The sequence below is a fragment of the Schistocerca piceifrons genome, chromosome 2, assembly GCF_021461385.2.
Source record: "Schistocerca piceifrons isolate TAMUIC-IGC-003096 chromosome 2, iqSchPice1.1, whole genome shotgun sequence".
Lineage (NCBI taxonomy): Eukaryota > Metazoa > Arthropoda > Insecta > Orthoptera > Acrididae > Schistocerca > Schistocerca piceifrons.
This window is the reverse complement of record NC_060139.1, coordinates 698,986,626-699,002,657: the sequence shown is the minus strand read 5'-3', so window position 1 is coordinate 699,002,657 and position 16,032 is coordinate 698,986,626. Positions and strand designations below refer to the sequence as shown.

At 40.8% G+C, this 16,032-nt stretch overlaps 1 protein-coding gene across 1 annotated transcript in view; it reads left to right on the top strand.

The window, feature by feature from the left end:
- The window catches only part of LOC124776936 (neutral alpha-glucosidase AB), a 120,420-nt gene that overhangs the window by 16,976 nt on the left and 87,412 nt on the right, over positions 1-16,032 (top strand). The window contains exons 3-6 of the mRNA XM_047252156.1: positions 6,973-7,209; positions 7,310-7,483; positions 10,407-10,613; positions 11,975-12,076. Of these exons, the coding sequence (XP_047108112.1) occupies positions 6,973-7,209; positions 7,310-7,483; positions 10,407-10,613; positions 11,975-12,076 (720 nt within the window). The remainder of the gene's footprint in view (positions 1-6,972; positions 7,210-7,309; positions 7,484-10,406; positions 10,614-11,974; positions 12,077-16,032) is intronic.

The following is a 16,032-nucleotide window of genomic DNA, read 5'->3' as shown; positions in this document are numbered from 1 at the left end:
TCCTTCAGACGACAAGGAGAATGCCTGTATGGTGATAACTGATAGAAAAATGACCACAGAATGTAAGAGGTACTCAGGGATCCCATATATATATATGGAACTTAAAGGAGATTCTATGGCTCAGATTATCAGAAAGATGTGTGCATTGCTTAAGGAGACTATAGAGACCCACATAGATTCCACACCTGAGATCCGGGCAAACAGTTGTAAGGTGCACCACACAGGTTGCAGATACTAGAACTGTCAGAGGCCACTCATAGATGCACGCACAGCCTTTCCTCCGTGCATTCTACTGGCCAGCCGACAGCTTACAAAGTTGGGCCAGGCCAGCCTTGCCCTCAGTTACATGTTGGCATTCTGACTAGGATTCTCAGACTAGTTGTGTAGTTACTCAGTAGCAAGTGTCTTCTTGTACAAGTTACTTCTAGATGCAGTAGTGTTGTGTCCATCATCGTGTGTAGGTTCTTGTGGTTAGAACACGTTGTCAATGAGTAGGGTTGTATTTTCACATGTTTTTTGTTGTGTGGTTGCTTTTCGCATATTGTTGTGACACGGAGTGTCAAACCTTGGTGCAACAACGGAAGGATCTCATCGTGGTCATGCAACAGGCTTTGCCAGGTTTGCTCTCTGAACCTTTGTCTCCAGCTCTGTTTCCTCCTCTGCTCCCACCATTTGATGAGGCAACAGAAGATTGGGAAGTGTACGAAAACTGCCTGTGGCAACATTTCCGTGCATTTCATGTTACGGATGTGGAGGTATATCGTGCACTGTTTTTGTCATGTATCGGGTATTGTGGCTGTTGGCCCCATTGAAGGAACCTTCCTCATCGTCATTTGACAATTTGTGCTCACGGTTGTTTTCCTGTTCTTGCTGCTGCATTCAGATCGTGGCAGCTAGGGTTGAATTCTACCACTGCAACAAACAGCCTCATGAGTCTAATCATGCCTGGGCCACGACCCTCCATGGTCTTCATCGCAAGTGCCACTTTGTCACAGGCAAGTCAAAAGAATTGTATGCAGGCATCACGATTTGCAGTATCAACAACTGTTCTGCCCCATATAAGGATGTCCAGTAACGGACCCTCCAGTTAGAGAACCCCTCCCTTGAACAAGTTTTGTCAATTTTCCAGTTTTATTAGACGGCTGGAACACTGTTTTTGTGCTGTGTGGAAATCGCCAGATTATCCTGCTTGCACTGCCGCTACATCGTTCTTTCTGGAACACAGTGCATTCAGTCAGGCCACTGTACCGCCGTGACACCGCAACAGGTTTCCAGCTGCCGATCAGAGCAGCTGGAAACCTGGTGCTGTGTCACGGCGGTACAGTGGCCTGACTGCATACACTGTGTTCCAGGCAGAACGATGTAGTGGCAATGCAAGCAGGCTAATCTGGCGATTTCCACACAGCACAAAAACGGCTTTCCAGCCACCACTCTCTCTTGCCATCCTGTCCATCATTACTACTGAAATAACAGATCAGCGTGTCCCTAGTATTGGGCTGTCTGTCATTAAGTGTAAAAAAGAAAAGACAACCTTGTGGTAGTCTGCCACTTAGCTCAGAGAACGTTCCAACAGATAGTGTGGATATGGATGTCCAGGAAGTGTTGTCGTCAGGGCTGGTTTCTGATCAGGATTCCGACAACCTTTTTGTCGAGGTTTTGGTTCTCTCACAACCGCACCTACAGTTAGAGACTAGCACAGCAGTTTCCCTGCCTAATGCCCAAAAATATTCATACCTTATCTCTCTGCCACTGTCGCTGGTAAACAGGCACCTATGGTAAACAGCGAATCTTCTTGCTTGGCCAATTCACAGCTGAAGTTACTACAAGTCAGTGACTTGGTCTATTACCTTTGTCATCCTTGATGCTAGTTCAGCAAACCTTTTCATGTTTGATGTCTTTCAGGCCTTTGACTTATCAGTCACGGACTCCATACAGTTGCTATCTGCCAAAGTCCCCTATCAATTATTGGAATCTCTGTGCTCAGAATTTCAGGATATCATTATGGAAGACCCAGGGTGCACCACAGACTTTCAAGCCCACATAACCTTGAAGAAGTCTCTCATCCTAGATTTTTTCATCCTAGGTAGATTCTTGTGCCTCTATGCTCACAAGTCAATGTGGAGCTGGACTAGCTCCTCTCTCCCAGGTTTATGGTTCCCATTTCTTCTAATTCAAGGAGCACACCCTTTCTAATCATGCAGAAATCCTCTGGTCAATTGTGACTTTGTGGTGATATTGAGGTCACTGTGAATTCAGCCCATGGTAGACACGTACCCACTGCCACGTCCGGATGAACTGTTCACATGCTTATTAGGGGTTCAGTTCTTCTCGAAACTAGATCTCTCCAAAGCATATCACCAGTTACCCCTAGATGAGGAGTCCAAGCATATCATTGTTTGTAATACTGCTTTTGGCCTCTATCAATACCAACAGTTGATTTTTGGGGTGGCAAGTGCCCTTGCAATTTTTCAGCACTACATGGAACAGGTCACATCTGCTATTCCGTGCTGTTTCAAGTACCTGGATGAAAATGTCATTACCAGATGTACTACAAGCTGCCACATGCACAAGCTCTGGACCCTTTTTCAAAAAATTCTGGGATGTAGGTCTGCATTGCACTGCGCAGAAGCCCAGTTTTTTTCAGCCATCCCTCGAGTATCTTGGCCACAGCATCTCGGGTCAGGTTTTCTGACCTCTGGAGATTCTTATTTGGCCCATTACGGACCTGCCACATTCCTCATTGTTGCAAGAGCTGCAGGCTTTCCTGGGTAAAATTGCCTATTACCACTGGTTCATTCCTAGGGCATCCACCATTGCCTGCCGCACCCCCCCCCCCCCCTCCCCCGCCTCTCTCTCTCTCTCTCTCTCTCTCTCTCTCTCTCTCTCTCTCTCTCTCTCTCCACTCACTCTCACTCTCACTGTGCAAAGGTGCTTCTTTTGTCTGGTCTCTGACTTGCGACCAGGCCTTCACCATGCTGAAGGAATGGCTCAGGTCAGTATTGTGTCTAACTACTTTCAATCCTAACAAATCATTTGTCTTGACTACAGATGCCTTGCAGTAAGCTATGGGGTCAGTTCTCATCCATCGGAATGCAGGTGGTTCGGAGCAGCCACTGATGTTTTCATCCAGTCCATGCCCACTACTCCCAGGTCAAGGACATATAAGGTGGCTCACAGCTTGCAGTGGTGGGCTGTGTCCCTCTCTAAATACAACTATGAGACTCATTTTCACCTCACTGGGCACCATCCCAATGTGTAAGGTCTCTTGGTCACTCTCTTTTCTGATAATGGACCTCAGTTCCTGTCTCCTGTCCCAAGGGTTTTGCGATTTCTGTGTGCGGTCAGGTAATTTCTATGTTCACTGTCCTCCCTTTCATCCCAACCTAACAGGGAAGCCGAGGGCATGGTTCACACCTTTAAAACACAGATGAAAAAATATCTGCAGAACTTCCTCACTGAGGAGGCATTACAGTTTTTTTCTGATGGCCTTCTGGGTGACTCCTATTGGTTCCTGTAGCCCTGTCAAGCTTCTCTATGGGCACCAATCACAGTCAAAGATGCTGCTCCACCTCCTAAGTATGGTATTTTGCCTGCCATAGTGTCCCACAATACCAAGCTTTCTGTCTGGGATGGCAGTCTGTGCCTGTGGTTTCGGGCAGTGCCCTCACTGGTTACCAGCAGTCATCGTGTGTCAGGACAGCTGCTGTGTCTACACCATCAGGACTGGAGGCCAGGAAGTCTGCCGCCACAAATCAGCTCAGGAGCCCATGTGTGGGTATGCAGCCCCTCACCTTGTCCCCCCTCCAATGCTGCTTTCCCCCCACCCCCTCTTCAGATGCACCACTGCTTTCGCCCCGGTCACTGGATGTAGTGTATCCAGCCACCTCTTCCACACTCATCAGCACCTCTGTCTGATGAGGCTACTACTCCACAACTTGTATGGCACCAGCTCCAATGCCCCTCCAACTGGTGGAAATACCCCTTGTGGGATTCATGTCTCCTGCACAGCCTCAGCCTGCAGCAGAGTCACCTCCACCTTCAACACCGCTGCTGGATGTCACCAGAGATTCCAGCTTGGACTGCCCATCGCTGGTCCTGTCATCGGTCCTGTCATCTCGTGCTCCAATGGGGGAGGGTGTTTCAGGGCACTCCTTGTGCCGACCACTTTCGCCTGTATTCTAAGGCCTCTGAGGACCAGGAGTTGATCTCCCATCTCATCTGTGATATCTTCATGGACGTGGATGTCGTCTCCGCATCACGGCCGTCACATCTTGCCCATGGAATTAGCGATGCTCTGCCTCCTCCCAAGGGGGAAGGAGTGTAGTGAACCGCATAGGTTACACACCTGAGATCTGTGCACACAGTTAATTGATACACCACAGAACCCGACAGACACTAGAAGAGTCAGAGGCAGCCTCTCCTCTATGCACTCTTCCGGGTGGCCAACAGCTTATGGAGTCGGGCCCGGTCAGCCTTGCCCTCAGTTTCCTGTTGACATTCTGACTATGATCACGATTATCAGACTAGTAGTGTAGCCATTCTGTGGCAAGTGTCCTGTTGTACAAGTTATTTCCCAACATAATACAGTGATAGGTCTTCATTGCTTGTGTGTTTTTGTGTTTACAACAAAGACCAAAATAAATTTCAACACAACCATTAGAGCAATTCTGGGAGTCCCAAATGTGTCTAGAATATACGAGATGCAAAATATACATAAAAAGGCTTTTCCACTGAGACTAGTAGTAAATGGGATAAGTTCGTCAACATACAACTTGGTGGAATACCTAACAGGTTGCCAGATGGTACTCGTAGTCACACAGTCCATAGGAAGCTCAACAGCACTGGTAGATATCAACACAAAATATCACACCACCCCACACAGCTGAAGAATTCAGTTTTATATATACTACATAATATCGCTCACTGGATCTCAGATGTCCATAATTTAAAGTTGAACTCACAAGCTTCATAGTACTATCAGAGCTAACAAATACAGAAATGAAATTAACACAAAATAACACCCAAAAATGCATAAGAGCAAAAGAGACGAAGAGATTGAACAATCATGCAGCACTTCTGTACTGTATGTCCAGGGAGTTCGCGACAGAGTGGGAAAAATTTATTTACTGAGTGAGCAACAGACCAACATATCAGAGCAACTACAAAATTAGACTCTTGCTGGGTTCAGCAGAAGATGCAGTTTATACGTTATGCACACTGATAGTTAACGAGGTCAGATGCAAGTGTGGAGTAATTTATATTGGCGAGATGGTACAATCTATCAGAAGACATTTTAAAGGTTTCCAGAGTCACCTAAAGTTAGGACGTCGTCATAAATCTATAGTACCAGAACACCATAATGAATGCATAAAACATAAAGTGTAAAGGTGACATGTATGCTAGCTAGACAACAGAGTACCTTCAAAAGAAATATAAGGGAGGTGATAGAGATAGTCAGTCGTCCCACCATCCGCGACTGTAAAGATTCCCGCAGAAAGCATACAACATGCTGGCCTGTCCTAACTGCCATCAGACACTGAAAATAGCACCACATCCCAAAAGCAGATCACTCCTGGTTCACCAATGTGGGCCAGTAAAATTCCATTTTAAATCACAGACAATAAGGAACATCAGATCACATTCTCTTTACTTCTGACAACCAGCTGTGTGATGAATGTAGGTAGTGCTGCTTTTCAGCGACTACACGAGCAGTAGTGGAGACAGTATTTAAGAATTAAAAGCAGTGCTGCCGCAGTTGTATTACACTTTAATATGAAGGCCATTTGCAATAGTAACATAAATGTTCTTACATTTTACAACACAACACCGTCTACAATCCAGAAGAATTGTATGAACAGAGTATCAGTCTTGTTCGAGGACTGATACTTCACCTGTGCTGAATGCTGTGGGGCAGTAGAGGGCCAAGAAAGTGAAGAAATGAAAATATTTTGAGTGTTAGGCAAGAGACCCATCAGTACAAACGTATGTAGCAGCTAGTATGACAATTCTGCAACTAAAAGTTTTTTTTAGGGTCAACAACTGCAGTATGCACTGTTCACTAAAATTCCACTTAATTTACACCTGAAGAAATTGTGAGAAATTTTCTTCCAAGTTTTGTTGTGCAAGTCAAAATGCAATAAAGTATCTCTATAAATATTCTCAGTATGTGAACTTCCTGCGTTAAAAAATCATTAATTGTGAATTTTGAATTGATGTAAGAAGGAAGAATAAAAATGTAATAATTTAAGGACATTCTTGTAACAGGCAAAGAACTGACAAAATACTAATGTAAGAAATTCATGAAAATGAACCCACAGGATTTGTAATCATTTGTGTTGCAATAAACGTTTTGCATCAACATTAATCAGTCATCATCATAAATGGTCCACATAGAAAGAAAATGAAACAAATGAATACTCTCAAAATAAAGCTTGGCCACTACATTGAACTGACAAAATACTAATGTAAGAAATTCATGAAAATGAACCCACAGGATTTGTAATCATTTGTGTTGCAATAAACGTTTTGCATCAACATTAATCAGTCATCATCATAAATGGTCCACATAGAAAGAAAATGAAACAAATGAATACTCTCAAAATAAAGCTTGGCCACTACATTGAACACTGCTCTTCTGGGGGGATTTAACAGGGCTCTTTCAAACATATAGCAGACTCCAATATTAGAACTTATTTTTCAGCACATCTATTCAAGATAGTAGAAACATTGTGTTTGCTCTAACTTAGTTTGAATTTTTGCTTTTTTACATTTCTTAATGCTACTTTACCACCTATGGATTTACAAATTTTAACTTACATGATTTGTCACAGGATTTAATAAGTTTTTCAGTTTCAGCAAATGATTCAAATTTGTACTTGAAAATCTACTTTTATTGAAATCTTTAACATTATAAATAGATTTTTAAGGTTAAACTGAACGTATGAATAAGGCATAGTGTTTTTGTTTTTACAGGAGGTGCCGTGCAGTGGAACCTGATAAATCAGTGTATGTCCTTCATTTGAATACGCTAAAAATAGAAGACAGTGTCGTGAGTGCTGAGATACAGAACACACAGAACTTGGTAAAATTCAAATTTGAGTTGTTTTCCTTGTCAGATGCAACTTTCCGCATGAAAATAAATGAATTGTCACCATTGAAACCACGCTATGAAGTTGAACATGTCTTAGTAGGTGAACCTCAGCTAGAAAGGTGACTGATATTTTAATGGCAAACATTATTTATTACAAACAATTTAATTCAGTCTTTGTCAGTAATGTCGTAATTACTTGTAAATATCTGTATGCTTCAGGCTTGAAGTTAAAGAAAGAGCAGCAGAGTATATCATTGTCTCATCTGGCAACATAAAAGTAAAAATTTACGGAACACCATTCAGAGTTGATTTCTATCATGGAGACAGCTTAGCAATTACTGCTAATGCTAAAGGCTTAATGAAATTTGAACACATTCGCATTAAACCTGAAAGGTAAGGTGTGACAATATTTGGAACTCTCTTCATATGTGTATAGCTGCATTGATATTAGCCAAAAGATGCCTTGTTTGGTCTGTCGCCAGATTTTAATCTCCATTTTTCTTCTCATTTTGTTGTTTCCTCCTCTTGCTGTGTAATATTTATTTTCAGATACCTAAAAGTTTTAGAAAGTCTGAAGAATTTAGGATCAGCATATTTTTCCACAAAATACTATTCTATACTACAGGGCAGTGAAAGTGGCAGCTGGGATGGGTATGTCAGTTCTCCCATATCTCAACTTCCATCGGTTTCCAAGTGTCAGTAGAAGCCTTTGGGCTAGTCTGGCGTGGCCTGTGACTCAAAAGCTCACACTGTGGCCACAGCCTCATTTTTGCCACAGATGCCACTCAGGTGTCATTGTAAGAAGCAATATCTATCAAACGCACCTATTGTCAAGAATTTTTATATAGTTAGACTGTGCTTAATTCATTTATTCTGCTGCTGGCATTGCTTTGCCACTTTGTTGCTGTCCACTGTCCATTTGCTATCCACTGTGCAGCAATCGTTCAAGCATGCACTGCATTGGCGTCCAATTTTGTGAAGAGAACAGAGCTGTACATTGAATAGTATTGCTATTTTTGTTTGAAATTTAAGATGAGTGTGTTTCAGGACAGCCAGAGTCAGTCATGTAAGAGGTATATGGATTTCTTAATGACCTTAAGGACAAGAGAAGAGAGAAAATCATTGACACCATTTACAGCAACAGCAAAGCTGTGTGCTTTTTTTTCACTCCAAACTGTGCAGAGAAAATGTGCAAAAGCATGGAGAACACACACACCTGTATTTTAGAAACAACTGTTGCTGATTTAGATTATTTCTAGAAAGACAGTTCATTGTACTGTCTTGTAAGTTTATGATCATGGCGAGTATCATACTGATGGAGAGCTCTGCTATTTTAGCAGCCAGGGCTACTTTTCTGAGAAAAATGCGCAATATAAGAAAAGAAAGTCATTGTTGCTCCATTATTTATCTTGATGAGACCTAACTGACCAAAATCACTCCAGGAAGCACATCTTGGAGCAGTCAAAGGGCAATAGTGATTTGAAAGTGCCAAGTGGCAAAGGAAACAGACATCAAATATGAAAAATAGCATTTATGATATTGTGTTCGACTTGAAAATGAGCTACAATCGAAACCAGTAGCAGTAAATAAAATATATTTAAAAAAAAGCAGCTGTGTTGGATTATCTTTAAAATGCATTTCATTCAGTTTGGAGTGTCAGAATAGCATACAAAATAGATACACAAAAAATAAATGGAAATACATATTGTCTGTCGCCCAGGATTGCCGGAACATGGCTTTATCTAAAGTGCAAATCTAATATTTACATTTTGCAAATCCAGTGATTATCATGAAGGGATTTTAGTGATGCATTTAAGCACTGTATTTTAGATTTATTAATGGTTTAGAAGAAGGTTGTGTGATCATCATGGTGGGTGGACGAAGTCAAGCAGCACAAGCACCTTTACATTCAATTGGAACTTAAGCAGAATTGCACCACAGGGTTGTGACTCTGCTCCCCCTTCCCCCCCCCCCCCCCCCCCCTCTCCCCCCTCCCTTTCCCCGTATCCCTAGCAATATAGGCAAACACAAAATGTATGAAAATGAAAGATCACATCCAGAAATTGCAGATTCAGAATGAAAAAAGTAAGCAAATAATGATGTCATGGTGGAAAACTAGATTAAGTATGTATGCTGTGCTGAAAATTTGCAAACAAGCAGCTTTCTCAAGGAGGTCATCCAAGAGAAATTTGTTGAAAGCACTGTCTTTGCTGCAAATGATTTCTCGAATAATGAGTCTTCAAAACAGTACAATTAAACAGCAACAAATTGCATTAAATTTTTGTTTCTTCTTCCTTCTTCCCAAAGCTGTAAATGCTGTTCCCTGTCCCTACACCTGTGTTTTCTGCTTTGTACTGGGGCTAAAACTGACATTCAAAAGTAAAGAATGCTTAAATGTTCTCATAATCAAAACTGAAAAGCTTTTAACATTCAACAAAGGAACAGTGATAATGTATTTGGCTAAAATATACCTTTTAAAATACATGAGTGTACATTAATATAGAGAGGCTGTGTTTTCACTACAGTGTTTTCTAAACATTTCTTGACATGATGTTTCTCAGCCATAATAAACTCTTTAAAATAGGCATCTGACCACTTCTGTATGTAATATCACTATGCTATCTGCCAGTCTTTGGTATCGTATGATATTCAAGTGAGTGTTTTGTAATGCAGTTGAGCATAAGTGCGCCAGATGGCATTGTCTAATAGCAAAGTTTGCTTTGTTCAGCTTGATACGCTCAGGCTGAAGGCCAGTAAGTTGTGGCAACTGTAATGTATGGCGAGAAGTTTAGTGGGTGAAGTTTGGAGAAGAGATGGGGGAGGGATGCCTTGGTGCCTTTTGTGCATGTCCCTCCAGCTGCCACTTTTGCAGCTCCCTAGTATAATTGCACATGTGCGCAGGTACCACAAAATTGATGTGGATACCTAATGCTTCTCAAGATATTTCCTTGTCAAAATTTGATATTTTCTGCTGACAACTTGGATAGTTGAATTTTTGGTTTAACTTCAAATATTTACTAATGTGGCAAACCTTTTTTAACATACCCTCAGAGCTCATAAAACATTTAATATACAACCATAGTTAATAGCTTCATTAAAACTAAGCAGAGAATAATAATTGCGAAACACGTGTATTTTCTTTTCAAAACGGAATTGAAAAGTTGCGACTGTCAACAAAATTTGATCAAAAAAGTTGTTGTTTCAAAGTGTGTAATTCATATGATTTCTGATCCTTTCAGCTGCAGTAAGAAGCTATCTGTGTTTGATTAATTGAAAACATAGATATATGTCGCAATTAATTTTCTTCTATTCACAGCAAGGATGATGGCAGTGAACAGCCTGATAACCAGGTCAACGATGACACAGCTTCAGATCCAGGGGCCTGGGAGGAAAATTTCAAATCCCATCATGATTCGAAACCTAATGGTCCAACTGCGGTTGCCTTGGACTTCACTTTTGCGGGTGCTCATTATGCTTATGGAATTCCTTTACATGCAGATTCATTTGCGTTAAAGTCAACAAAGTAAGTATTGTTCTATCCTGAATTGTACATTGTACTAAAATCATTAGTGTGGTGTAAAATCTTTTGGTGGAGGTGTGATATACACTGAGGTGACAGAAGTCAAGGGATAGTGATACGCACATATACAGATGTCAGTAATATTGTATAAACAAGGTATAAGTGGGCAGTACATTGGCAGAGCTGTCATTTGTACTCGTGTGATTCATATCGGAAGGTTTCAGGTGTGATTGTGGCCGCACGACATGAATTAACAGACGTTGAACGCAGAATGGTAGTTGAAGCTAGACACATGGAACATTCCATTTCAGAAATCCTTGGGGAGTTAGATATTCTGAGACCCACAGAGCCGAGAGTGCGTCGATAATACAAAATTTAAGGCATTACCTCTCACCAAGGACAATGCAGTGGCTGAAGGCTTTCACTTAACTATCGAGAGCAGCAACAGCAGCAGTGTTTGCATAGAGTTTTTGGTGTTAATGGAAAAGCAATACCATGTGAAATAATCACAGAAATCAATGTTTGAAGAATGTATCCGTTAGGACAGTAGAGCAAAATTTAGGCATTAATGGATTATTGCAGCAGATGACTAACGCAAGTGCCTTTGCTGATAGGATGACATTATCTGCAGTGCCTTCCCTGGGCTCAAGACAATATCAGTTGAACTCTAGATTACTGGGAAACCTGACCTGACCTTGTTAGATGAGTCCTGATTTCAGTTGATAGAGCTGATGGTAGTGTTTGAGTGTGGTGCAGACCCCATGAAGCCATGAATCCAAGTTGTCATTGTTTAAGCTGGTCATAGCTTCTTAATGGTGTGGGCTGTGTTTACAGGGAATGGAATGGGTCCTTTGGTCCAACTGAGCCAGTCATTAACTGGAAATGGTTATGCTTGGCTACTTGAAGACAATTTCCAGCCATTCATGGTCTTCACGTTCCCAAACAATGGTGCACCATGTTACTGGGGCACAATTGTTCACGAATAGTTTGAAGAACATTCTGGACAATTTGAATGAATGATTTAGCATCCCATATCGCCCAACATGAATAATCCCATCGAACATTTATGGGACATTATTGATTGGCAACACTTTCACAATTTTGGATGGCTGTAAGGCAGCATGGCACAGTATTTCTGTAGGGGACTTCTAATGACTCGTTGAGTCCAGGACACACAGAGATTCTGCATTATGCTGGGCAAAAGGTGGTCTGACATTACTTTTGTCACATCAGTGTTTTAGAGTATGTAAGAATATATATGAAAGTTCCAAGGAAATATTTGCCAATTACATCTCCTCTATCTTACCGTGTGTTCATGAAAGATGGTATCTAATATTTGAAATTGCATGTCATTTATTTTGCAGAAATGGTGATCCATATCGCCTCTTTAATCTCGATGTTTTTGAATATGAGTTAAATAATCCTATGGCTCTTTATGGATCAATTCCAATGCTGGTTGCACATGGGTAAGTAAAAGTAGCGTACTTAAGGCCTATAAACATCTGTATTCTCTTTATATTCATAAACTTTTAAAAGCAAGGATTTTGTTTACAGAATATCCACAACTGAGCTGTATGGTGAGATTGAAAATATCTGCTTCAGTTTTGACTTGGTTTTATTATAAACAATTTAAATAAATTTTTTATTATATATATACAACATTTTTATAACAACATTATGACAAGACAGTCCTAGCTGCGGAGACATTTTTGGCGTTGTTCGTGTGGGTTCTCTGACACCCAACACCGACAGTAATGTACATTATCATAAGCATCCAGATGAAGTGGGCTTCATCACTCAAGAATACTGGGACATCTGTATCTTCCATTAGAATACCATCTATTATGTCACAAAATTCTCTGCACTGCAAAAAACCAGTTTCATGTAACTTCTGGTCAGTCACTATTTTGGTAAGAGTGAAATTTGAAGTCATCATGTAAGATGTGATGTAGTGAATGACATGACATACCCAGCGATACAGCCAGTCGCCTGGCAGATTGTTTCAGACTAGTAAGAACTGCTCTTCTCATTCTTAAGTTTTCCAGAGTCGGAGCTGAAGGGAGAAGACCAAGTGGTTTCCTTGCAATCACAAATCCAGTACTTCTAAGGACTGCAGCCCATCAGAGTGTAGTGTTTCGATCTTTGACTGCATCTCAATGTCCGACATAAAATTGTTTGACAGAAAAGTCGTGTAACCATGACCACAGAATCATTGTTTCTAAAGGAGTACTCAACCATGAACTCACGATGCTCATGCTCCAACGCTCCATAGCAACAGAAACTGCATTGTCGGCGAAGTCTGCCAACAGTTGCATAAGATCAGTGCCCCCACACATTGCTGTGATTTAAAAAACATGTTTCCTCTGCTCAATCTGATATTATAAAAATATGTGTGTGTGTGTGTGTGTGTGTGTGTGTGTGTGTGTTTCCCCATCTCCTCTTAAAGCACTGCACCAATTTGAATCAAACTTCGTACACATATCCCTTACTGTCAGACAACAATCGCTGTGGTGGTAAGAACGACCTACCTGTTGTAGTTCAGGAGATATGATGTTATAAACAATGAAAAGAAGCTGCATTATGCATTACATTTAAATGTATTGCTTCTGTGCTACTATTTGTATTTGTAATAAATTTTTCAGGCAGCATACAAATGTGCCTCTAAATGCACTTGCAGAAGTATATCATGGTACCACAAAAGTTCAGGAGATATGAAGTCATAAACACAGATATACATGGAAAACTGCCACATTGTGTATGACATTTAAATTTATTACTTTGTTGATACTAACTCTATTTGCAACATATTTCGCTGACAGTATCCACATAGGTCACTGAATATACCTTGTATGACAGGTAGTTCAGGAGATATGATGTCATAAATACTGAAATATGCGAAAAAATACAGAATAGTGCATGAAGTTTTAATACATTTATTCTTTACCACTAAGAAACTCCTATAGTTGAGTCTACATAAGGAAGTCCTTGACATCTGACAGCACTTTGGACAGCTTTCAACTGTGAAGTGCAAATGGCTGTAGGCGAAAATGATTGCCATGTGCAGAGCTACAAAGACGCATTTCCATGGAGACATTTACATAATAGTGTGGTAGACATGTTGAGCAGCTGTGCCCAGTGTGCAGACACTTTCCTGGATCATGTTTTTTAAGGGCATATACATATACATTTGTGTGTTATGCATATTTCTTTCTATGACTGTTTCATAATTTCAAAGGCGTTTTCATGAATACAGGGAAATAAAATTTTTTCGATACTTTGCTACAAACACAGTTCATTTTTTATTTTTGTTTCTAATAGAAAATTGAATATCCGGGAAATACCGGGTTTGTCAGCTAGTGAATAGTAATGACACAGTACAATGTTACAAGCTATTTTTATGTACTTTAATTTTTGTAGATAAAAAGATAAAATTTATGTATTTGTTTTTAGTAAAGTCTAATGTATTGTGTATTTTTCATGGCATACCACATTGTTATGAAAATTCTACGTATTTCCCTTTCCCCAGTGGAATTACTGAGTGAGGTAGTGCATTGGTTAGCGCATTGGGCTCTTTCGGGAGGTCGGTGGCTAAAATCCACATCCAGTCATCCATCCAGATTTAAGTTTGTCATGATTTCCCTAAATAGCTCCTGTCAAATTCTGGGATGGTTTCTTTCAAAGGGCCTGTTCGAAAACCAAATTCAGTAAATGAAACTATTATAAGAAACCACTGTTTAGTAGATCACAGCATACACATTAGTAGTGCAATACAATTTAGTGGCATGTACAAGACTGCAGCCAGAGCCAGTGCACAGCAGTAAAAAGACCATTTTGCCTGCCAGGCTATTGGCTGCAGGTAATTGAGGTCCATGATTGACGGCCTCTGTTGGGGGCCTGGAGTAGCCAAATAGCATGATAGTCAAATGTATTACATTCACCACGGTAATGGCGGCGGAGATGAAGTGATGTGCTGGTTTCTACACAGCCGATTTCCTTCCCCATCATTGAAGCTGCCAAAGTTCTGTCTCTAATGACCTCGTTGGGTGTTAAATACAGGGAGATCCGGGAGAAACCCGGGAATTTTTTCATCCGGGAGAAAACCGGGAAAAACCTGGGAATTTTCATTGTCTTAGTTTTCAATTAAATTTTTTAACTTTGACTGGTAAGAACCAATTTTCTAACAAAGGATATTACTGTATCTTGCTACTGCAGAATAATAATGCAGCAATAAAACATGAATGAGAGAAAAAAGAAAATAAAACTTAAGTTGCAAAGGAAATGCACCATAGACAACAACAAAACACAGTGCTCATACAAGTGTCTGCCAACAGAAAAATGTGTCAAAGGCTTTAGAAAGACTATGCAATGCTTCATAACAACAAATTGCCTCCTATGAGCATGACGTCCCAACTGTTAACGTTAGATTCGTTTGAGCGTTGCGAGTGAGCTCAAGCACATGCTCAGTTGAGTCGCCTATGAGTTGTACCTTCTCTCGCTTCTGACTGCAGAAGTGTGGCAATATAAGCAATAGTAGCAAGCAGCCAGATGCTATCCTCAAAAATTTTACTGGTGCGCCTAAGCTGCCAGATTCACATATGCGCAACAGGCCCGGAACTAGGGGGTGGGGATAAACTGGGGTGTCTGCCCCAAGCGGCAATTTCAGGGAGAAAAAGACTTTGTTTCACAAAGCGCGTAGCATCCAGTGCACGTTGGTCTATTGATTATTCATATAATTTTGAAATGCATCACTGTTGTGAACATTTTTGAACAGATTTGAAGTCGATTCCTGAATGAACCACAAGTTGAGTTTTGAATACATGCATAGTGTATGTGATGTCTCTGCCAGGGGAATCCCCGTCACATCTAGAAATAAACTTTCCTGCAGACAAAAGGGGACGGGGCTATACGAGCTGAGCAGAATAAATCCGAACGTGTGAATGCTACTCGCTATTATGTGGTTGACTGGGTTTGCAAATGATCAGCGTTGTTATAATTAATAGTGAAATCCATAGACTCAGACTACCAGAGTGGAAATAAATGACTAACAGAAATAACAGTGACAAAGATTACATATTATCTTTTCCATATATCCAAGAAGATGAAATTTTGACAAAAAATTTTTGATCAGACCGCTACCCTAGTAAGGCTAGCAACCGCTAAAGTTCTTATCTGGGAGTAGCGCGGCAAACGTGTACGAACACGTAATAAAGCCTAATCGGAAAATAAATGCGGGATAACTAAACCGGTGATTGTGGCAGGGCTAGTGAAGTTAACCAAGAGAATAAGTTTTGACACTGGAAGGAATAGGTACAGAATTAGTGATAACAGGATCGCTTGTTAGAACGGGGAAGGAGAAGAAACGGGGACTCATACAAATTATGGAAGAATGTGACAATTCCAAATTTATATAAAAATTTTGTAC